General features: G+C 32.0%; 1 protein-coding gene across 1 annotated transcript in view; it reads right to left on the bottom strand.

Annotated features, from left to right (window-relative positions):
• LOC127290356 (uncharacterized) overlaps nucleotides 1-25,731 on the bottom strand; it is a 289,039-nt gene that overhangs the window by 197,125 nt on the left and 66,183 nt on the right. Inside the window, exon 2 of the mRNA XM_051318861.1 lies at nucleotides 21,214-21,457. Within this exon, the coding sequence (XP_051174818.1) occupies nucleotides 21,214-21,456 (243 nt within the window). The 5' untranslated portion in view covers nucleotide 21,457. The remainder of the gene's footprint in view (nucleotides 1-21,213; nucleotides 21,458-25,731) is intronic.

The raw sequence follows: 25,731 nt of genomic DNA, 5'->3' as shown, positions 1-25,731 counted from the left end.
CTTAGTATACTTATCACCAGACAAATCAAATTATATTTAGTATTATTATTTTATCAAAAATTGACAGAAAAATTTTTTTATAAGATATGACGATTTCTGCCAAAAAAATCCGTCTGCCATAAGAAATATATGACTTTAATTTTGTGACCACTATTTATTTTGTTAATTTAACATGTTAAACTGTATAAAAAAATTAGTTCCAACCTTAAAATCAAAATTTTCCAACTCAACTTTTCTGGAATCTGAATATGACAATTAAAATGAAATAAGCCATATGATATTTATTTTTTTCTATATTATCTTAATTTCTATTCATTTCAAAATAACACATCATACAATATTTCCGATGGGCGGAGATAATCAATATTCTGTAATATTGCCGTGCAATATTTGCAATATTGTCATTTAATATTGTTGCAACATGTTCGGTTAATTGAGTTTCAACACTAAAGAAAACATTACATTTTTATCAAAAATATAATTATTATATGACATTTGTCTGAAATTAATATTGATATTAAAAACTTTCCAAATTTTTTATTATATAAAAGTTTTTATAATGGATTAAATATTTAAACATTTTTTTCTAAAAATGGTTTCAGAATATACCAAATTGCATTGGATGAGAATTATTTATAATACTTATGTGTTAATATTAGCCCGTAAAATGCATATTGAATAGAAATCATTTTATCTTTAAAAATTACGTGACATTTTTGAGCATATTTTCTTTTTGATTATTAAAAATTATTTAAAAAATTAAATTTAAATTAGTAATATTATGCATTTCATATTTCTGAGAAAGTTTTCTATCAATTTAAAAAGATCGACTTATTATTCATAAATTTAAATTGAATATATGCTTTAAAAATATCTTGATGTACAATAATTGATCCATGTATGTATTGATCATATGTATTACGTCATAATTTGATGCGTAAATAAGAGTCTACTAATGTGTTATAGACATTAATTTTTAATTTTTACTGAAAAAATTAAAAATTTAAACTATATAATCATATATATGGAGAATCCCATGTGACGGGTCAAGCTTCAAAAATTTTTTCTCTGATCACGCTTAAACTCCAGGCATTTGTCGTGCTCATAGATGTTAATCTTTGGTAAAAATATTTTTTCATTTAGTACAATATTTTCCGAGGGGGCAAGGTGAAAGTTTTGTGGTTTCATAGTACACCGCATGTTTTAATAGTTTTTTTCTTAAATATCACAATAAATTTTTTTTATCAATATTAAATTCGTAAGGCTTTTTTGATGCTCTTTCGATTGGTAGTAGGTATGCATTTTTGAAAAAAAATTTGTTTACCAAAAAACTTAAACTTAAAAGTAAATTTAACATATTCGAATCCAATGATACGATTTTTTTTAAAAAAAGAGAATTAAAAAATCTTTCGAAACTGATATTGATAAATTTTTTTTATTTTGATATTTAAGAAATAAACAATTAAAAGATGCGGAGTACCGTAAAACCCCAAAAATTTCACCCCCTCGCCCTCGGAACATATTAGACCGAATGAAAAATAATTTTTTCTAACACACGCACCGAAAGTACACCATTTCTTACCTGTAAAGGGGGAGAAAAGTATGTCTTTCCCGGCGAGCGTGAGGGAAAGCTATTTTCCCTCCCGCTGACGTCACTAACTTCAGACATTCTCTCGCCAAACTGCTACCTTTCCCTTCCTCCAATCTCAACTCCATACCTAGCGCTCTCTTTCTCTGTCTCACACTCAACTTCTCTCTATTCACTTCCTCTCTCAGCATATAACCCGGACATCTCTTGCTTACCCACAACGCCCATCTTAAATATCTCTCATGTAACGCCTCTATTCTTCTAATCTCATTCCATCGCCACACTTCCACACCATAGCTTAACACCGACCACCCCAGCACATCAAATAATCCTGCTCTCCTTTTCCAGTCATTCCTAAATTTTCTCGTACCTATACTCCACACTTGTCCCATGACTTTTCCCGCTCTTTCCAATCTTCTACCCACATTCAATTTCTGCCTCCCGTTGTATTTGAACCAATACCCTAGATAACAGAATTCCTCCACTTCCTCAACTTCCTTTCTATTTAACATCCACACCTCTTTTTCAATCTTCCTTCTCTTTCTAAATCTTACTACTTTGGTTTTATTCACATTCACAGACAGATCCCTTTCATGCACATACTTTGAAAATTCCAACATCATCAACCTCATCCCACTTTCCTCATCTGCCATAAGTACCAGATCGTCCGCATAAGCTAATGTATATATCCTCTTCCTCCCTAAAATCACACCACCTTTTCCCCTGGCCTCTAATCTCTCCTCCAAATCAGCAATCAGTAGGTTGAATAAAATCAGGCTCAGCGGACAACCCTGCCTTAATCCCCTCCCTAGCCAAAACTCCTCCCCTAACTTTTCGCCTATCTTGACTCTCTCTTTCGTGTCCTGATACATTTCCTTAATTCTTTCAATTAGATCTTCTTCAATCCCTCTATCTTTAAGCACTCGCCATAGGATTCCTCTGTTAACCGATGGGAAAGCTGCCTTAAAATCGACGAACATTGTTACTAATTTACCCTTCTTTTTCCTCAGGTTCCTATTAACCAAAAAATTTAATACATAAATGTTGTCCATTGTCCCCATACCCCCTAATCCCTACATCTTCTACTACCTGTCCAGACTCGAGATTTGCAGACCACCTCTTACCATTTACCCAAATACACTCTCTACCCCAGTTCACCTTATTACCTTTCTCCCTTTGTTTTATTAACTCTCTGTTCAGTAACCAGTTAACTCTTCTTTCTCTCCAGGTTCTATCCTCCTCAATTCTTTCGATCCTGCCTTTTAACTTTCCCTTGGCCTTCATCACTTTCCATTTCTCTTCTACACTTTCAAGATCAACTACCCAAGCCTTTGGATCCTCCCCCTCTTTTCCCCCTACTCCTCTTACCATTTTTATATTTACTTCTACCCCAATATCCCTCATCAACTTTTTTACTTTGTGGCGTATCATTCGCGAGATTTGATTATTTAAATAAAACGTGGGTGGCGACTGACGAATGTACACACACAATGGAACGAAATCTTCACCAGTTGTAGTAGCGTAGATTGACCAGGATTGAAATTGTTAATGACAGCCGCAAGATGCAAGAGCGAACAAATGTAGGGATAAATGAGATCGAACTTACCAATGTTGATTTATCGCTCAATCCTGGAAGAATGCTATAGTGATTGGATATAATCCATTGGATGTAATCCAATTTATAACACACTACACTCAATTCAAGTAATAAAATGTTTTTAATGAATCAATACATTAATACATTAATTTAACTACTCCTATAAAAATAAATCACCAATTGTAGGTATTGAAGTATAAACGTTTCTCAGGTTAAGGATAGGTCCTAGTAAGACAGCACCATCTATATCGAAACAATAATTTCCGAAAAATTTTTACAGTATTTACTTGAAAACAAAAAAATAAAATGCTTTGTCCTTTAAGATAATTGATTTTCATTTGAAGAATTGATAAAAACTAAAAAATACACCAGCTAAAGTCTATTGACATATTACCTACAAAATGGCTGTATAAATCAGTAAATTGGTGTTGATGTGATTATGTTTAAAAAAAACTTTTTGATGTTATTTTCGTGATTGGTGAATCTTAGCTAGTGTATTTTTTTGTTTTTATTAATTATTAATTCATTATTTTAACTCAAAAAAAGTTTTAGCTGGTGTATTTCTTCACAATAATCAATTATCCTAAAAGACAAAGTATTATATTCTCTTGTTTTTAAGTAAATACTGTGTAATAAATTTAATTTCAGAATTGAATTGACAAATTTATCACGCATAAATTTACATAAATTTATATAAAAAGACAGGAAAACAAATCGAGAGTCAAATAAGTAAATCAAGAACCAGGCTTCAAGAAAATTAATATATTGCCTTAATTCGATCAAATAATATATTATCTAAAATTTCAAATTATATAAATGATTATAATTCCTCCTACAATTTCATCCACGTCGCACACTCATAAACATACACATTTATTCACAAAATTTTAACATAAATTTAGACGAGAATTGTAAAAGAAAGGTATCATTAAAGATCATCAATGAAAAAAAGAAAAGTTATGTAAATGAAATAGATATAATGACACGTGATAAGTTATACTACTCATCTGCCTTGCTGTTCCTAAAGGAAAACTGGCTGGAGATCGGTTCGGAGCTGGTTGGTGATATTGTCAAAAAAAATAGTTGCAGGTTAACGGACCAGTAATTCACCGGCTGTCGACCACACCGTAAGTATTATTCCGAACTCTGCTATCTATATAGGACAAGATTGGCTCGGCTTTGCCCCAACAACGGTTGCACCACGGATTCTCCTTCTCTCTTCGCCTCAGTGTAATTTTGAGCCCATTGTATTATTAAATTAACGCCATACTAAACAAATTATTATTGCTTTTATTTAGTTGTACTTTATGAAATGAAAACCCTTAAAACTGTGATATATCTTTTAAATATTACCTTGCAGTCTTCGGCGTCGGACTCAATATATGGCGCGGAAATACCCCTTTTCGGAATTATAAAAGCAATGAGGCAGAGAATCCGTGAGGCGATAAATTTATTAGTCGCGATACATTTCCCCACCAACCAGAATTTCCTCGAAAAGCAGTTCGGTTTCTACGAAACCTCTCGACCCTCACCGCGAATTACTCGGGTTGCCTATAGACAGGCTTAGTTTAGTGACCATTAGGTTCATAGTTATAATTTCCTTACAACTGTAAAAAATTTTCAAAATTTTTTTTTCGATATAGATGGTGCTGTCTTACTAGGACCTACCCGTATGGGGTTACACCACTTTTAAATTAAAAAAAAAATCAAAAAAAATTTTTTTACTTAAAGTACACGTTATAGACATAGAAATGATATGCTATATGGACCTGGCGTAGCTGATTAGACGTAATTTTAATTTAATCATTGTTAATCATGATCAAACTGTTAAGAAAACTTTAAACCCGTTTTTCTTAAAACTACATTTTAAAAATCGGTGGACACTCTAGCTGCCACAAATTTCAAGTGATCCTCTTAGTTTTTTTTTAATTTTGTTATTGATATAATTATCGAGCGAAACATGTACGGATTTTTAGAAATATTAATATTAAAATTTTCTAGACAACTTTAAGTAACGAAATTTTATCAAAAAAGCACTTTTTCCTTCAAATCGACACCATTTTGCAAAAAATGCATTTTTCTAAAAACGGATACGTATTTCGCTAGATTTTGAGCTGCAGAAACTAATACTTTTTTTATCTACCTCAAATTTGGACCGAGTTTTAGTTATAATATATATTTTTTTTTGTAGTTCAAGAGTAGTATAATAGCCTACTGTATTTTAATTTTCTTAAAAAAATTTCTATTCTTCAATAAAAATTGTTGAAAAAGCGTATTATTTGGTCGGGTTAAAGTGGTGTAACACCTTAACGGTTAGTCGAAGTTGTGAAATGTAATCAAACCATAAGATGTTTTTCGCCCTTGTCATTTTAATAAAAAATAAAAATTTATCATTTTCTTTGTGAAAATGGTAAGTTAATATATAAAACCAGACAGCTTTACCTTATACTGAAATTTTTCCAACACGATTTTTGATGTGTCTTTATGTTTTTTGACTTCAGCAATCTAAAAATCACATTTTTTTTATTTTAATTAAAAATGTTCCTAGGGCTAAATAAGCCCTCCAAGAAACATTACAAATGAACAATTTGAGTGGTATATAATTTTTGACGTATTACTAATAATGGTAGTTTTTTGCATCATGCTTGTTATTATAATTTTAAATCAACTAGAGATACTATATAATTCAAATAAAAAACATTTTAAACGTAATAGTAGAACTAAAATGAAGCTAAATAAAGTCCACATTACTACATAATTAATAATCAATATTTGTACTTTTTTTAACAATTCTGGCATCTCAGACAATGGATCTGATAGGTAGATCTTAAAGTCCTCGGTATATTTATGATATTTACAATATTTAAGTTCTTCACCAAGGTTGAACGTAAATAAGTTAAAAAGTAATGAAGAGAGGAATCTTCCCTGTAGAACCCCACATTTCACTCTATCCCAATTAGAATAATCACCATTTTTATCAAACACTCTTTGAAATCTACACTCCAGATAAGACTTAAAGGGTTTAGATAATGTACAATTAATAGAGATGGGATGATAAACTTTCAAGCTTTTCCGATTATGAATAAGATGCACAATGGTTATTTTCACTACATCAGGGAAAACTCCAGTTTGCAGTTAATAGTAGTTTGTGTATATGTGACGCTACACGACAAAAAGCACCTTAGCTCCCAAAAAATTAATTTTCAGTTTTATAAGCGAATTAGTAGTATTTAAGTTGCTCTTTCATATATACGAGAAACTTTCCCCACCACCACCACTACTAGTATATTTGTCGTATCCGTGAGCTGTAGGAACGATGTAGTAGTAAGGTAGTGGGGCTGATTTTCGCTGGTGCGTCTCAGCCAATCAGAACGCTCGATTTTAAACGCCTTTCCCGTAAAATTCTGTTTTAGGAGCTAAGGTGGTTTTTGTCGTGTAGCGTCACATATATGTATGACATAACCAAAGATAACAAGAAGAGTCAAGTTAATCATTTTTATGGAAATAAAATCAGGTCCCATAGCGTTAGATTTGATGTCATTTATATTTTGGAGCAGTGTTATTGGATCAATATTTTTTTAAAAAAATTTTATTTTCATCTGAAGTATCAAAATCAGAAAGTAGGATGATATTAAAAGTAGGCAAGCTAGGAAAGACAGGTGAAACAGAGAAAGCGTTTAAGAATTCGTCTGCTTGAAAGTTGCAATCTATTATTCTCTTTTTATTAGATTCTAACGATATAGGTGGGCTAAAATTCCTGTAGCGAACTAAGTGAGAAAAAAAGTTGATCGGATCGGGCTGTAACTTGCACATAGTTTAGCCCTAGGGGTGACTAATTTAACCACGAAGTATTGTTAAGTTTTTTCAAAAAGTATCGGAGAGGGAGGGGGTTGAATTTTTTTGAAAAATTTAAACATATGTCTTTTTTAAGCTTCCCTCCCACTTTCCACTCTCTTGACAACGAGAGTGGGGTACAGAGTATATGGTGAGTTGCGTGCGTACTCTCCTTCTCTTTTGACCAACTTTGCGCGCGCATTACTTTCACAGGATAGCATTAATGGAATTTGTAAAGCATCAGAAAATTTCATTAATGTTGCTAAAATTGAGTAAGAATTGATAGAATTAAATGGACTGTGACACTAGGGGAGAATGTGTACATGAATTGTTTTAAATAATTTGAATTGCATAACAAAATACGATTCTAATGAGCCCAAGAACGTTTAAAAATTTTAATTCTTGCCAGAAAAATAAAAAAAATGGTGAAAATATTGAAAATTGTGTTTTTCTTAGACATCTAATTGAAAAATTAACATATTCTCTTTGTCAAGATGTCATTTCTTTCTCAATTTTATTAGCTTTAATAAAATAAAAAGAGAAAAATTTAAGTTTTAATATTTTTAAAGATTTGAACAGATTTATAGTTGTTGAAAAAGCAGAATTCGGACAATTACTGACGGTACTGTAGATAATGCCTTTTCCATTTTTAAAAATCAAGTGAAAGCCTGTTTGAATAGATTAGGTTGTTGTAGTGAAATTTTAATAAGAAAATAAAAAATTATTTGAAAATAATGATTTTACAATATTATATTTAAAAAAACGATTTAAATTGTATTTTGAAATAATCAAGAAAAATTTAATGTAGAACTTGGATTCTTTAATGAGAATGTGCTGTTTGATTTTAATTTTACACAGTTGATTTAAAAAAAAAGATAATTATCCCGACAAATTTTCGATATTTACGCGAACACACGATGACGCTTGCTAAGAATCTCAAAAGGAAAACACCGCGTTTCTATGATTCCATACTGATGCCGGGCGATAATCATTCCACCGCTTCACATTAAGAGAAATTTGGGATCTAAATTTCTCACAATGTAAAAGAAACACTTAGCCGAATGATATCTCGCAGCATTAGATCGTATTAATGAAACCTAAACTCATGCATTCAATTAATCCGAATTCGTATTCATTCAAACACACGCTCGTTAATATAAGATTACAGAAAAATACTCAATTCCACGAAGTTCTCGGTGGTGATGATGCAACTCAGGTCTGTGATGATGATTTTGGTCTGGGGTATAATCAGTCTGGAAATGCCGCTATCGGAGACGAACTTAGTGCCAGGCGTCCCTCGAAATTACAATATCCATTCGGTGCAAAACCCAACGACTTTTCTCTCGGGCACGGAAGACACAAAGAAAAATCCAAAGTCGTGAGATTATCACAGTAACATTAAAGATTCGTGTACATCGGCACAATTAAAACTTGCAAGTTTAAAAATGTGTATTTTTGTCAAAAGATTATAAGTAAGTGTCAAACTCTCTCAGTCGCCGAGGGTCCCCCCTCTTTGTAATCAAATCTCCCATCGGCTCCATGCCCAATTGGTTTCACCACCTCCTCGGAAAATTAGGAACGTCCCTCTTTAGTGGAACACTGTAGGTCTAAGTTCCCCACATTATCTAACAGTTTATACAATCCTAGTTGCTAAATTTAAAAAGACCTTAGCTGATGGAACTACGATTGTCGATTTGAAATCATTTATTGCAAAAACAGGAGAGATTTTCCCTTACAACAGAATTAGATAACTTTTATAATAAAAATGTTAAACAAATAACTCTCAAACTGATGGAAGAATTTCAGGAAAAACAATCAAATTAGCAACTTCAGCTCTGTGAAGTTAAAACCGCCAGATCAATATTTTTTCAATTTCTATGTTGCATTCGTTTGTCCAAAATAATTCCATGTTTTTCAAACAAAAATTTTCATTTGTTCACCTTTTGTTTTAAATAAAATCAAAAAATTGTTTTTTTCAGATTAAGTACCACTAAAAAATGCAAAATTAACAGTTTTAACTACACGTATCATTTGTCCAGGGTGAGTCCACATTTTTTGCAGCAAATATATTTCTTTTTCTTGGAAAAAAGTATACAGCCCTTGCTCTCTGACAAACTTCTAACAATACAAAGACTAAAGATATCAAAGAAATTTAAAGGATGGACAAATTAAATTAAGGGTTGGACAAACGCATTCAATGCTTGGGCAAACAATCAAAGTTAAAAAACGATAAAAAATTTTAGTATCTTTAAAATTTAGCCACTAATGAATTATCATTTTTCTTTCATTTTCACAAGTTTTCCAATTTTATCGAGTTTAAAGGGTGGACAAACTAATTTAAGGGTTGAAAAAACAAATTCAATAATTGGAAAAACAAACAAACTACATAAACGATCAAGAAATTAAGTCGTATTTCCAACCCTTAAATTCATTTGTCCAACCTTTAAACTCGAGAAAATTGGAAAACTTGTGATAAAGGATGAAAAATGACAATTCATAAGTGGTTAATTTTTAAACAAATTAATTTTTTTATTCTTTATCAACTTTGATTGTTTTTACCAAATATTGAATTCGTTTGTCCAAGCCTTAAATTAATTTTTCCACCCTTTAAAATCGAGAAAATTTAAAAACTTGAGATAATGGAGGGAAAATAATCATTCATTAGAGTCTAATTTTTAAACAAATTAATTTCTTGATCGTTTATGAAGTTTATTTGTTTATTCGAGTATTGAATTCGTTTGTCTAACCCTTAAATTCATTAGTGTATAATTTTTAAACAAATTGATTTCTTGATCTTTTATGAAGTTTGTTTGTTTGTCTAAGTATTGAATTCGTTTGTCCAACCCTTAAATTAAATTGTTCACCCTTTAAATTTGGTTGAAATCTTTAGTTTTTGTATTGTTAAAAGTTTGTCAGAGAGCAAGGGCTGTATTTTTTTTCAAAAAAAAAAAAAATTTGCTGCAAAAAATGTGAACTTACCCTGGATAAACGATACGTGTAGTTGAAACCGTTAATTTTCCATTTTTTAGTGGTTTTTAATCCCGAGAAAACAATTTTTTGATTTTTTTAAAAACAAATGGTGGACAAATGAAAATTTTTGTTGGACAAACGAATGCAACATAGAAATTAAAAAAATAGTGAACTGGTGGTTTGAACTTCACAGAGCTCCCATCCGGATTTTAGCCTCCCGTTCTGTATCCAAATTGATGCCAGTAACTGTGGTATTGGAGCCGTAGTGACTCAAATACAAAATGTACGAGAGCGAGTAATTGCTTATGACAGCCGTATTATCTCAGATGCGGAACGTAATTATTCCACAACTGAGAAAGAATGTTTGTCGGTTATTTGGGCCTTCAAAAAGTTCCGATTCTATCTGGAAGGTTATCACTTTATAGTGATAACCGACCACAGTAATCTAAGATGTTTGAATAACCTTAGAAATCCTACCGGAAGATTAGCCCGGTGGTCGTTGGAATTACTTGAGTACGTTTTTGAAATTATTCATAGAAAAGGGTCAATGCATGATAGGTATAATAGGCGAATCCAAGTAGTCCAAAAGGAACCCCAGAAATATTATGGTTGGAAGGTGGAAAATGACAGACTATACCGTCATCGCGGCAATCCGTTATTTGAAGACCTTGTAGATGACCTAAATGCCTGGAAGTTGGTTGTCTCGAAAGAAAACCAACAGCTGATAATCCAAAAGGCTCACGAGAATACTCACGCCGGTCATTTAGGCGGTCAAAGACTTATGAACGAATTGCTACTCGGTATTTTTGGCCAGGAATGCTCAAAGATGTTGAGTCATTCGTACGGAAGTGTATTATCTGTCAAATGAAGAAACCGAAACAGTCTAAACCGCGGGGTATAAATGGGTCAAAGAATAGTTCAGGAACCTTGGAGTGTAGTGGCCACGGACATTTTAGGTCCGTTTCCTAAAAGTTCCCGAGGATTCGAATATTTAATTATTTATCAGGACTTGTTCACGAAGTAGATAGAGTTGGCACCTCTTCGAGTAGCTAACGCCACCACTGTTATAAAATTCATTTCCTGAACTAATAATAATCAATCGCTGGGGTACACCCTAAGTTTTACATTCAGATAGTGGTACCGAATGTCGTAATCACGCAATTAAAAGTTTGACCACGGCATATTCAATTCATCATTCATTCTTCCCGTTATATCACCCACAGGCGAATCCCGTTGAGAAGACCAATAGAGTCCTCAAAACAATGATCCGTTTATTCATAAATGAAAATCTTAAGGATTGGGACATCTTTGTGGGCGACTTTCGTTTTGCATATAATACTGCACTGCACAGTGAGCCAGAAGGCGTTCAAAACTGGCCAAAAGTCCAAATGTCTTTAAAAGTTCCTGAAAATCGTTACTCGGAGGTTTTTGGGGTCGCTGATTACGAATCTGAAGTCAGATTTTCAAAATTCAAAATGTCGGATCAAATATGGCAGACTATGTCTTTAAAAATTCATTCAAATGGCCTGAAATTTGTTACTCGTGGTTTTCGACTTTATAGGAAGCGAAAACTAGGGGGAAAGTCATTCGGAAATGAAACATGTCATTTACGACAGCAACAAAGAAAAGAAAATAATGTCTAATCAAAACAACTGAATATGTAACTGTTTAATTTAACTGTTAATTTTAGCTCTATTGATGTTGATTAGTAGAAAATTTATGTTTAGAACCTAAAAATCCAAATAAAAATAATTAAAACAGACATATTTTGGTGTATAAAAGGTAAAACAAAAATTATGAAAATTGAAGATGTAATCGAATAGTGTTAATACAATAATGTATTATTTGACAAAATATTTTGGATATTCGTAGCAAATCTATCTGTGAAAATGATTACATAATTGTCATCATCGATTTAAACCTTGACTCTTGGCCAGTTTTGAACGCCTTCTGGCCCACTGTGCACTGCATAGTACAAATCGGGTGACACCGGCATTCTTAAAACTCGGGCGAGAACCAGTTTTATTAAGATCATGGTGTCGTATTAGGGAAGATGAAAATGAAATACCACCCGCGAATGTGCCCGAATGGACTACTCGTATAACCAGATTATCAGATCTGCGAGAGAAAATATGTCAATATCAGGATCAGGCATTTTGTTCGGCAAACTAAGTATTATAATCGCGGACATCGTAAATTTCATTTTGAAATAGGCGATTTGGTTAAAAAACCATTACATGTATTATCTCGAAGACAAGATAAGTTCGCAAGGAAATTGGCTCCAGCGTTTCATGGCCCTTTTATGATCAATAAGGTCATATCACCTTACGTATACGAACTGTCATCGAAGGAAGGCCGCTTAGCCGGAAGATACCATGCGTCGCACCTTCAACCTTATTTTTCGCTTGAAGAAGACGTAGAATCTTTTAACTCCGATGCAAAACATGATTTAGATCGGGAATTATTAGAGATAAATTGGTCAGTCCCTGAACCTGAGTTGGAGAGTGAAAACGAAGACGGTAGAAGATCATCAGAGGACTTAGTCAATTTCATTTTTAATCTTGTTATTAGGATAGATGTGAGACACATCGGAATGGTTCATGGTCAGTTTTCAGAAAGGTATTCTGTTAAAGAAAGATTTAATTAATCTGTAGAAAAATTATTATCCCATCACAATTTTGACCTGGAATTTTGTTAATTAAACTGGTTCATGGAGAGAATTCGGAAAAGATTCTGTAAATAATTTCATAAACAAATCTGTATTAATCTTTAACTAATTGTAAGTGAGCGTTATTTATCTTAAATTAGCCGTTAATTATCTTAAAACAATAGAAATTGATATGCATGAGTCGTATTTGACCTGATTTAGTTTTATGATCTAATTTCCTACGGCTGTTGGAAAGATGCTGTCTAGACCCAGTAGGTCCCGTGGTCCATGACCTCTAGAATTAATGAGTTATATAAATGAGAAAAATTCGAATAATTTAAAATTGTAGATTCGATCCTTTCTGGAAGCTGGTTAGAATAGACTTGGACCATGAATAAATAAGTGAATAATAAATTTGAATCGTCCCTAAGTTGAAAATTTTCCTTCACAGTCAGCCGATTACTTCGCACACGAGAAGATGAAGAGGCCAGCAAAGTTGAGATGTGGGTGGCAGCCAGGTCCTTAACGACACGGGGAAGTCTTCCCTCAGAGGCGTCCTGCTTTGATGCGGAGGACAACGGAGGAGGAGCAGTACCTCCCAAGACCCGAAAATCCCTCGGGCGAAAAACAGCCTTTTCAGGCGGAGCCAAACGCTCCTTCCAAAATCCAGGCTCCATTCCGCGTACTCGCGAATGGTGTGTGGAGTAGATGAGGCAGTTAATTGCCTCAAAAGCCCGAACCCCTGGGCATTGGGGTAAAACGAAGGCCAGGCAAGGACGCTGTGGTCTGTTCTGGCAGAAAGGGCACACATATCATTCTTGCCCTAAGCACTTAGAAAAATAAATCGCTATATTAAGTTAAATCTTTTCTTTTTTTATTTAGCTGTAAACCCTTGTGAGGGAGGGTATATTGCTCTCACTAATAAATTAATCACTATTTAATTGGCGACTGTTACTTGTATTCCTTACCGACTGACATTCCTAAACTATACCACCTTTCCCTTAATTAAATGTTTAATTCTTGAAAATTCTTATTTGTTTAGTTAAATTCAGAGATATCATAGACAAGGTATGTTACGGAATATTTAGTTGGTTCAGTCAATTTTACTTATACTTCAACATAACTTTGAATTAGAATTCGTATTCATAACCTCAAATTTGATAGAATTTAGTATTTAATAAAATTGGAGGAAATTGATCCTTTAACAACTTAGTTCTTTGAAACTATTGATTAATTAATAATAACAAGGATTATAAACCTTGAATAAGTATCGATCTGGCATGAGGTGGATTCCGCAGTTGCACAGTGGGGCCAAAAACACGTCCGTGGACAAATTAACTTAGAGCCTACAAATTTCAACCGATTTTGACGTTCTTTGAATTGACTTAAAGGTAATAAAATTCCACACAGCGCTGTCGTTTTTGTTTTTTTAAAAAAAAATTTTTTCTATTGTTTATTTATTGTTAAAGTTGAAAATTTTTTTTTTTCTTCTCTAAAAACTACATAAGTTTTTCAAAAAGGACGGTATTACATCAACAAAGCCTAAAATTGTTAAAGCAATGATTTGAGAACATTTTCTGAGATTTAAATAATTGTTTAAAAATTTTTTTTAATTGTTATTAACAAATTAGCGGACTAAAGACGATTTAATTGTTTTTTTTACTTTTAGCAATTGAAATGCATGTAATCTTTTGTATTTAAGGGCCAAAAGTAATTAACATTGAAAATAATTATTATAAACTAATTATTGTTATTTTTTAAACAATTTTTATAAACAATTTTCTTTATCTTAGTTCTTTATAACTAAATTATTTAAATATTGTGTTCAGTCTATTATATTATTACTCAAGATGAACAAATATTGCTAAATTTTGACAATTTTCAACTTAGCTTTGTTTAAACAACTCTTAATTAACAAATACACAGTGACGTTGTTTTTAGTTGTTTCAAATTCGTTTTTTTTCAAGACTCCTTAATTTTTAAATATTTTTATATTACACCGTCCGACACGATTTTTCACACATGAAAAAATCAATGATTTTCAGAAACACCAAAAAAAAGATACCCGTGTCTGTCCGTTTTGCTAGATCAGGTCATTTTTTGCTTTTAGAGGTAAAAACAGCCCTTAAATGAAAGGTGATAGGAAATCTTGTACAAATTAATAATTTTTTATGAAACCTGGTATCTCGGGGTTTTCCGGGTCGCTGATTACGAATCTGATGTCAGATTTTCAAAATTCAAAATGGTGGATTCAATATGGCGTTCGAAATTTATAAAAGTTCATCGAATTTACTTGAAACTTGTTACTTTAAGGTTTTTGGGGTCGCTGATAACGAATATGATGTCAGATTTTGAAAATTCAACATGGCGGATCCAATATGGCAGTCGAAATTTATAAATATTAATTATTTTTTATAAAATTTGATGTCTAGGGGCTTTTGAGGTCGCTGATAATAACATAATAATAATAATAATAATAACAACATAAAAACATTTATAAATTTCGACCACCATATTGGATCCGCCATTTTGAATTTTGAAAAGCCGACATCAAATTCGTAATCAGCAACCCCAAAAACCTTCAAGTAACAAGTTTCAAGTGAATTCGACGAATTTTTAAAAATTTCAAACGCTATATTGAATCTGCCATTTTGAATTTTAAAAATCTGACTTCAGATTTGTGCTCAGCGACCCCAAAAACTTCTAGACACCAAGTTTTATAAAAAATGATTAATATTTATAAATTTCGACCGCCATATTGGATCCGCCATTTTGAATTATTAAAATCTGACATCATATTCGTTATCAGCGACCCCAAAAACCTTCAAGTAACAAGTTTGAAGTGAATTCGATGAACTTTTATAAATTTCGACCGCTATATTGAATCCGCCATTTTGAATTTTGAAAATCTGACATCATATTCGCAATCAGCGACCCCAAAAACCCCTAAGTAACAACTTTCAAATGAATTGGTGAATTATTATAAATTTCAACCGCCATATTGGATCCGCCATTTTGAATTTTGAAAATCCGACATCAGATTCGTAATCAGCGACCCGGAAAACCCCGAGATACCAGGTTTCATAAAAAATTATTTATTTGTACAAGATTTCCTATCACCTTTCATTTAAGGGTTGATTTTACCCCTAAAAGCAAAAAATGACCTGATCTAGCAAAACGGACAGACACGGGTATCTTTTTTTTGGTGTTTCTGAAAATCATTGATTTTTTCATGTGTGAAAAATCGTGTCGGACGGTGTAATATAAAAATATTTAAAAATTAAGCCCACGTGAAAAAGTTCCCGGGAGAGTCCCGGGAATTTCCCGGGAATCTCCCGGGAATTTCTCAGAAAAAATTCCCGCAAACTTGTTAACCCTTACGTGAAGCATTGTAGGTGTCTCTGAAACAAAAAACTTTTGTTTAAGGCGTAAAAAATTTTTGTAAGTATTTAAAAAGTTTCATTTAACACTAGGAAGTACCCAGAAGCATATTTAAAGTTTAGGTTAATCATATTTTGCATGTTAATTACTTATAGGAACCTATTCAAGGTTTCAGTCTGAGATCCAGGTAATTAATCGACATTTTCCAATGTATTAAACTGAAAAAAAATCAATAGTCGATTACTAGGATCTCTCCAGGTACTTCTCTAAAAGTTAGTTAAATTTCGATAACTTCTTCGAGGAAGAATACCCTAAAATATGAAAGACGATCGCTACAAGAGAATTCCAGGTACCTATGATTACTCAGGGTAATTTTTCGTCAACTTCTGGAACAAGTTAACCTTAAAACGTGATAAATGATCACTAGGAAGTTTCAAAATACTTTCCTAGTGTTCAGGTCGTTTTCATAAACTTTTTCAGGGAAGTTTATGTTAAACAGCTCAATCGTTTACGAGAAGCAATTATCATATTACCTAAACTCAGTCAAAATCAAATATCTTCAATTAACCTTTAAATATTTGCTCCTAGGTCAATTGATTTTTATCAACTGTCTCTGTCAAATTAAATATAAATCAGTTAATTATTTATTCCATGTAATTTCAAACAAAAAGTTTTTATCATAATTAAAATTTTTTCTTCTGATTATTTATTTATCAATTTATATTTATATTTTTAATTCTTGAAAAACAACTAAAATATCTTCAAAAATATCGTTGATTTTTTTAATTTTTATTAAACTTTTATGTACAGACATTTACTAAATTACAGAATAAAACATTTTGATTAATTTTTTTTAACTATAAAACATTCTCGAAGTATTAAACGTAACATACAAAAATACCAACAAAATTGTCTGGATTTGAAATTTCATAACCTAAACTTTAAATATGCTTCTGGGTACTTCCTAGTGTTAAATGAAACTTTTTAAATACTTACAAAAATTTTTTACGCCTTAAACAAAAGTTTTTTGTTTCAGAGACACCTACAATGCTTCACGTAAGGGTTAACAAGTTTGCGGGAATTTTTTCTGAGAAATTCCCGGGAGATTCCCGGGAGTCTTCCGGGAACTTTTTCACGTGGGAAGGAGTCTTGAAAAAAAACGAATTTGAAACAACTAAAAACAACGTCATTGTGTATTTGTTAATTAAGAGTTGTTTAAACAAAGCTAAGTTGAAAATTGTCAAAATTTAGCAATATTTGTTCATCTTGAGTAATAATATAGTAGACTGAACACAATATTTAAATAATTTAGTTATAAAGAACTAAGATAAAGAAAATTGTTTATAAAAATTGTTTAAAAAATAACAATAATTAGTTTATAATAATTATTTTCAATGTTAATTACTTTTGGCCCTTAAATACAAAAGATTACATGCATTTCAATTGCTAAAAGTAAAAAAAACAATTAAATCGTCTTTAGTCCGCTAATTTGTTAATAACAATTAAAAAAAATTTTTAAACAATTATTTAAATCTCAGAAAATGTTCTCAAATCATTGCTTTAACAATTTTAGGCTTTGTTGATGTAATACCGTCCTTTTTGAAAAACTTATGTAGTTTTTAGAGAAGAAAAAAAAAATTTTTCAACTTTAACAATAAATAAACAATAGAAAAAATTTTTTTTTAAAAAAACAAAAACGACAGCGCTGTGTGGAATTTTATTACCTTTAAGTCAATTCAAAGAACGTCAAAATCGGTTGAAATTTGTAGGCTCTAAGTTAATTTGTCCACGGACGTGTTTTTGGCCCCACTGTGAGTTGGGACTGACCTACTCGAAACCTTAGGCCGAGTCTTAGCAGGGGGGAGTGTGACGAAGCATTTTATGCTCGTTACAATATTTGTTTAATTTTGCAAAAAATCTATTATGATTTCCATAATGGAAATCATTTAAACCCTGAAAACATTTAAAAATAATTAATTATATTAAAATATAAAAATTCATTAAAATCAACATATTTAATCAATAATAATTTAATAATTTGAATCATAAAAACCTGCTCACTCGTCAGATCGTACACTGAACCAAAATAAAATATAATTCTCTTATATTAATTGTTTCCAAAACTTCTCTTTTTAAACAACAATTATCCGGTCGGAATTAATCCTCTACTTCGCACAAAAATCCAATTGAAGTCTTTACACATGAGGAAAATCAATTAAGACAACGAGGAAAGTGCTTCCTGGTATATATTCGGATGAGATTCCCGAAAATTCAAGAGCACCAGGAAGACGAAAACGCACTTGTTTACTCAGCTGTCAAAATAATGAGGGCGGCCATTTTGAATAGAGGACACCACTACGCTTTCTGGTAGGGTTGCGATCTACCTTACCAGCGGCATCGATAATAATAATTATCGACTAGTGATATTTTGATTATCGACAAATAGAATGTCTATTAATTACTTTCACTGGGACTCACCACAAAAATGAAAGCGCGTAAAAGTGACGCCGACGAGAGTGAAAGGTCGGCCATTTACTTAATTCTCATTGTTGATGTCGTGGGGGGTAGGGTGAGGGATGATGTTGGGACTCTCTCCTCTTCATTGATCCTGATTAACCGAAGTTATTTCATCCCCTTCCCCTGTCGCAAATTCTACTGGGTTTTGAGTTGGCCGGTGAAAATTTATATTAACCCCCACATTCTGACCCATACTAGCACCCATTAAATGGTTATTAATACGGATTAGCTGTTGTAATTCTGGACTTAAAGTAAATCTGGCTATAGATTGTTGCAGGCTTATTACACCAGGCGACATTGTCGCTGAAACCCTCATTGACGGGGCAGAATTCACAGTGGTCGTTGGCGCGGAATTCATAGAATGAACCGCTGACTGGTGATTGTGGAAGGGGCGGTGGAGGGGATGGAAAGTCATCGGTGGTCGGACTTAGCCTGCTGTGCGATGATTTATGTCCCTCCTTTTTTCTCATGGCTCTTTGACTTTGTTGATCTACTGGAATAAAACTCACTTCCCCTTTCAAGATTTACGTTGGGCAACAATTCTTATTCCGTGAATGCATCAAACTGAAAAATTTTAACTGAATTCCCTTTATCGTAATCGTCGCAAAAGGGTATGTCAGTTTCTGGGGGAAGCGTGAGTTTTAATTCTGCCCGAAAAAGTCATTTTCGTAAAACCTGTAACGGGCCACTAATACATAATTGATTAGTCAACAGCCTCGTTACCACTTGTCCTACCGGCACCCCTATAATCACTTGCCATAATTCTTTCGCCTGTTGGATTGTGAACAAGTGACGCATCGTTTCTTTGCAGAAATGCATTAGTTCAATAGGCTCTGCCATCTTGAATGATTGAGAAATTTAATTGTCGAAAAACACAAAAAAAATTTAAATCGTAGCAAAAATAAAAATAAAATGAAATTCCGTTTAATAATCGAGTCGCCACAAAGAAAATTTTTCTCCCTTAAAAATTTTCACGAAAAAATGTAAATTAGTTTTTGAAGGGCCCGTCGGTCTGTTAATACGGCCCTGGTCAATAAATTTTATACACTTGCTCGACTAGTCGAAAGGGAAAATTTTATTGACTAAAATATTCACTTATTATCTGGAACGCTCGAAATAAGGGTGCCAGTCTTTATAGGTACGGCCCTGACAATTAAATTAACACCACTTGCTTTTCGCAAAATAAATTGTCGTAAAGATTAATCTATCGCAAAAATTAAATTTGGTAAAAAAAATAATTTTTGGGGCCCGCTCTCTATTAGTCACGGCACTGGTCACTCGTAAAATTTAATTTTATAATCGGGTCGTCATTATGAGAATTTTTCTCCTTTAAAAATTCTCACGTAAAATATAAATTAATTTTTCATAGGGCCCGTCGGTCCGTTTACATGGCCCTGGTAAGCAAAAGGAAATTAAACAATTACTTGACTTGTCGTAAAAGAAATTTTCCCTACAAAAATTTCCACTTATAAAATTTTTTTTCTTTTTATAAGATGACCGTCGCGATAATAATACGGCCCTGGATTAATTTTTGTTAACTTAACAATTTTTCAACAAGTCACACTAATCGACTCTCAATTTTATTTTACTCGCTTCATTTAAAATTTTTAAATTCTCCGTTCATTGAAAATTTTCCAAGTCGCAAGATTCCCTACTGCGCAAGTCACAAGTGTTTGAAATTTCTATCTTCTCCTAAGTCGAGAAGCATGAGTTTCAAATTCAAACACCGAGACATCACTTAACACGCTACGCATACGCGACAAGTCACATGGTATATAATTAATACGCCGGCCTAGTGGGAAACAATTAACAATAATAAATAATTTTTTCAAAATGTAACCACGCACAAAATTCCAGAAAAATTCACCTATCCCGAGAAAAATCGATTCATCAAAATCGGTCGATAAATGTTTAAGAAATTAATCTTTGGAAACTTTACACCTGACTATTAAAACTCTTCAACCATGTCGCAAATTATAATTTCACAAAAGGAACATAAAAAAATTCAATACATAAAAAATAAAACAAGCAACAAAATATTTTCTGTCGAAAATATCAAGTCGAGAATGTCACAAAATTTTGTCGTGTCTCCAAGTTTCCTAACGAGGCCCCACGTTGGGCGCCAATTTTTATAACGAAATAATTAATTTAATTAAGAATTGTCAATTAAATATCCCTTTTTAATGTTACAAAAAGAATGTCCCAACGTGAAAAATGTCAAACGCCAGCCAATTTTTTTATGAAATTGGCAAACCGGGAAAAGCACAAAATCTCTCCCTTAACAAACTGCAATGCACGAACTCTCTCTCGCCATATTGATTGGATCTTTCGATAGCCTTCTTCCTCGTCCCGTTTCAATAGTCGCCGCCGTGATGGCGCCACGTACCGGACTCCTAAACGCGCGAATCTCAACCCCAGTCGAAAATTGTATTGTGACGAATTACTTCATCACAATTGATTTAAAGCAATATTTATTAGTTTAAATTATTCATATTTATTTGATACAAATTACTATTTATTTGATTTGTTTGCGTGTTAAAGGATTCAAGTAATTTATATACAGGTCCTTCCTTCTTTCTTACCTTAGTTCTATGAATGATTCATTTATTTCCTACTTAAAATAAGTAAAATGACTCATTTTCTAATTTGTCTATTAAATCTATTTCAACAATATCTTACTTGAGACGCAGTAATTCCTGAAGTACATTGTGGAGTTGGCAAGGAGTGTTTTCGACTATCACGCCAAGGTGATAAGAGATAAGGATTTAGAGATGGTGAATCAGGATCTAAACATCCAGAAGTTACATCATTTCTCTGTAGCTCTGATTCCTCTTCGCCAAGTAAGCTTTCTTCTACAACGATAAGAGGTTCTCCTCCAACATTGCTGCTGTTGAAACTTGAGCAGTAAGACTGACGCCGCATTCTAGACCAAAAATTCATAAAAAAATAAAAATGTGTTTTTTCTACTCATGTAAACAAAGTGATAAATTATTTTTTAACTTGTTCTTAACTGATCAAATAAGATACAATAGTGTAAAATTCGCGTCTCATCTAAGTTAGATCTATTTGTCCATGAAAAAATTGTTATAGCCGTTCTACATACTTCCCAAAAAATAGTAGCTTTAACTCCAGATTTAGGATTTATTAATTATAACAATTTATACATGGGGCATTCCACGTCAGATTTTCATTAAAGTTTTTTTTTGACTTGAATATGTTTTTCAAAAAAATTTATAAAAACTTAGAAAATACGTATTTTTTATTTGATAAAAATTATGGGAGTTATGATATTTTAAAATTTAACGTCGTCAGAAACAGAGTACTTTTGAAATGTATTCTTTTCTATTCTAATAACAAAAAATAATACCTATTATATATGAAATTTGTTGAATTTTTCTTTAATATTTTAAATATGAATTAAAAAAAATAAGTTCACTACTACGAAAGCATCTAAAAAATCTTCTAAAATAGATATTGGTATTCAAGTTCCAACATTTAAAATAGATTTGTTATTGATTATTATTTTACTCCGTTTTAAATTAACATTGATTAAAAAAATTTCTACGAGGCCTATAAAACGGTTATTATATTTGCTGTTTATTGAAAAATTAATGTACAACGTTTCGATGCATTATGCATCCTTTTCAGGTACAATTTGTTATTTCAAAATCTCAAAAATATTGAACATCGAACATCAAATATAAAGACACGTGGATATTAAAAGAAACACCTTATAAAGACGGGTTCTAAAAATTTATAATTTACATTTTTTTATAATATGTTAAAAAGTAGTTAAAAATTAGTTTTCTATCTGTAGAATATGATTCTACATTACTAATCTATAATTAGATGTATGAATCTCTATAGTATACATAAGTTTTTCACTTCAGATGCTACCAAATGTATAGTTAAGGGGGTAAACTCGTGTAAATACACGTTTTTTAAATATTGTACAAAAAATAGGTCATGTGCAAGTTACACCCTCTTACCTAGGGTTCCGTTCACGATTATAAAATGTATAATATATATTTAAAAAAAATAATTTTCCTATAATTTTATTTCAATTTTCTTGTAAATATATACAAAATATGTACAAAGTTTGTGATAGTTGGCTAAAAAATTGTTAAAGTTAAGATAAAAAGGAACTGTAAAAGTAAAGGGGGGGGGACACGTTTTTTCCGAAATTTCGAGTTTCTGGAATATAACTATATACAATTCAATTCCAATCGGATTCGCTATAATTTTCGTTAAATCTACTCGCGAAAATACGTTTGTAGGCCAAGTTTGAGCTCAATCGGTTGAAATGGCTACGTTTTAGATAGGGAGACATGATTTTGTGGATGGACATGAGTGACACCAAAAGAGTTCCGTTTCGGTTCACTGCGTGAACGGTAACCTAACAAGTAGTAAAGTTTATTAAATTGAAATAAAGCATATGGGCATATCTCTAGAACTTTTAAACTTTATGTTGTCGCTCATTATGATACCTTAAGAATTTTTGTAATAATTTTTCAATACCATAATTTGACCAATTATAGGGCTTTTTAAATGTATCATGCGTTATATAATTTTTTTAATTATGTAGGAAATGACGAACGTAAGTTAAAGTGGTGAAATCGACAGTTTCTAGTGTGTGATATTGACTGTTCTTTTTAGTTTATAGACAGTAACTTTTTTAACGAAACATTGTGTCTTGTGGCTTGCAATAGAAGTAGGTGGGAGTGTAAAGAACTAAAAAATCCATAAAACAATGATGTGCCTCAAATTGAATAAAAACTATGTAGCTTCAAACTTGCGAGACAACTTTTTCAAAATTTCTACAAGTTAGCAGTTAAACTGATATAACTTTTTTAACGAAGGTTTTTGAGTAACGGCACAACGGGATTATATTATCTACCTAATAAGAAGTAATTTGAACCCATACAGGAATGTGTGCCTCCTTTACACAAAGAATGCAATGACTTCAAACATTAAATTTTAAAACGTAACTTAAATCAAAAAACCACATATTTGAAAAGCACACGTTGAATTTTGCTTCTAAATGCTCCCAACTCATTGTAATCTCTTCTCATGCATTATAAAAGTATACGGAAAAATAGTTAACCTTTGCACACTTCATTAAAACTGTATAATTAATAATGAATATAAACCTAAACTGTACGACGCATAGTTTGTGAAGAAAAGTAAGTATTAACTAATAGATGTGTTTAAATCTGGCTGATATTTCTCACTCGAAGGTTTTTGGGGTCGCTGCGACTACTAATCTGAATTTTAAATTTTCCAAAATTCAAAATGGCGAATCCAATATGGCGGACGACTTTTTAAAAAAGTGATCCCATTGGCCTCAAATTTGTTACTCGGGGGTTTTTGGGGTCGCTGATTATGAATCTGAACTTTGTTTTTCAAAATTCAAAATGTCGGATCCAATATGGCTGATGACTTTTAAAAAAATTGATCCAATTGGACTGAAATTTGTTACTCTGGGGTTTTTTGCGTCGCTGACTACGAATCTGAACTTAGTTTTACAAAATTCATAATGGCGGATTCAATATGGCGGATGACTTTTTACAAAATTGATCCCATTGGCCTAATTTTTGTTACTCGGGGGTTTATGGGGTCGCTGATTACGAATCTGAACTTAATTTTTTAAAATTCAAAATGGTGGATCCAAAATTGCAAACAAAATTTTTTAAAAAATTCAAAAATTGTTATAAATTACATTTACTTATGACTTAATAAGCAATAGATCATAAAATTTTCGAAACTGTAGCATTAAATCATTTTAAAGGTGGTAGCGACCCAAAAAAACCCCGAGAAACAAATTTCAGACAAATTCGATCAATTTTTTAAAGTCGTCCGCCATATTGGCAGGTTTTTTGCAATAAGGCCCACTGTGATGCGTAACAATGTGTAAAAATGAGTTACGCAAATTTTTTTATAGTATTTGATCAATACTGAAGACAATAAAATTTGTTTCACGAATGTGCCCTGAAAAAAAAATTAATTTTTCTAATATCTCAAAGTTTAAAAGTTCTAGAGATATGCCCATATATCGATCGATTCGTCTTGACGTAAGGAATACGATTTTATTATATATAACCTTAAATTTTTCTATTTAAAAATTTTTTCAATTAAAAAACAATTTTTGGAAAAAAAAGATAAAATTTTTTTTTGGGTATTTTTCAAAATCTTTTTGTCAGATTTGAGATATCAATATGATAAATGAGCCTACCAAATTTTATCTAAATTCATTAAAACCTGTTAAAGTTATCTTCTAAACAAAAAAGGGATCCACGCACACACACACACATACATCCGGACAATTGATCAGGATCTCATATATTTTGTTTCCGCCACTTTGAAAAGTTTTATAAACGAAAGAACTACAAAGCTTCCTCCACGAGGAAGCAAAAAATTAATTATAAAATGTTATTTAGAAAAAAACTGAAAAATACCATGCCGAGTAGGTAGACAGTCTCCACCAACTTGTGTCGTAAGGTGCTGAGAGATCGATTTTCAATAACCATCTGTTAATAATTTAAATTTGTTAAAAATATTATTTACACTGGTTTTATTTAACACAGAATTAGATGACCTTCCAAATAAAAAAAAATTGACTATTTATCTTCATTTCTTCAAATGTTATCTATTAATTATTTAAATAATTTTTATTATTAATTTGACACCCGTTTAGCAGAAATAGTTCATATAGGGCTCGTTAGAAAATCAATAAAACAAAAATGAATCAAAAGACTATAGACTATAGTCAACGTGTATGGAACGGTTCAATTCTAGTTGTGTGCAAAAAGCTCGATAATCGATGGAGATTTTTCAAGCTTTTCTTTTTTCGAGTCGAGCCGAGTATTATTAATTCGAGCTCCAGTCGAGTTCGAGTCGAGCTGTATAAAAAACTCGGAAATTTTCGAGTACTGGAAAGTTTTTGAGTACCCGAATGATTCGAGTACTCGAGTAACTTCGATCACTCGAGTGAATTCGAGTACTCAAAAATTTCGAGTACTTAAAATAATCCAGTATTCAAAAATAGTTTTTGTGTAAATTGAATTTGAAAATTCGATTGTTTGTAAGCTATTTACTATTTTTTCAAGAGTTTGTAATTTCAAATATGTAGTCATTCATTTATCTATTAATTAATTTAGTAATTCTCGAAAATTTCGAATTCTCGAATTTACTGGAGTG

This window comes from Leptopilina boulardi, unplaced genomic scaffold, assembly GCF_019393585.1.
Source record: "Leptopilina boulardi isolate dan_hultmark-lab unplaced genomic scaffold, ZJU_Lbou_2.1 LbouV2_60, whole genome shotgun sequence".
NCBI lineage: Eukaryota > Metazoa > Arthropoda > Insecta > Hymenoptera > Figitidae > Leptopilina > Leptopilina boulardi.
This window is presented reverse-complemented; position numbering and strand designations above follow the sequence as displayed.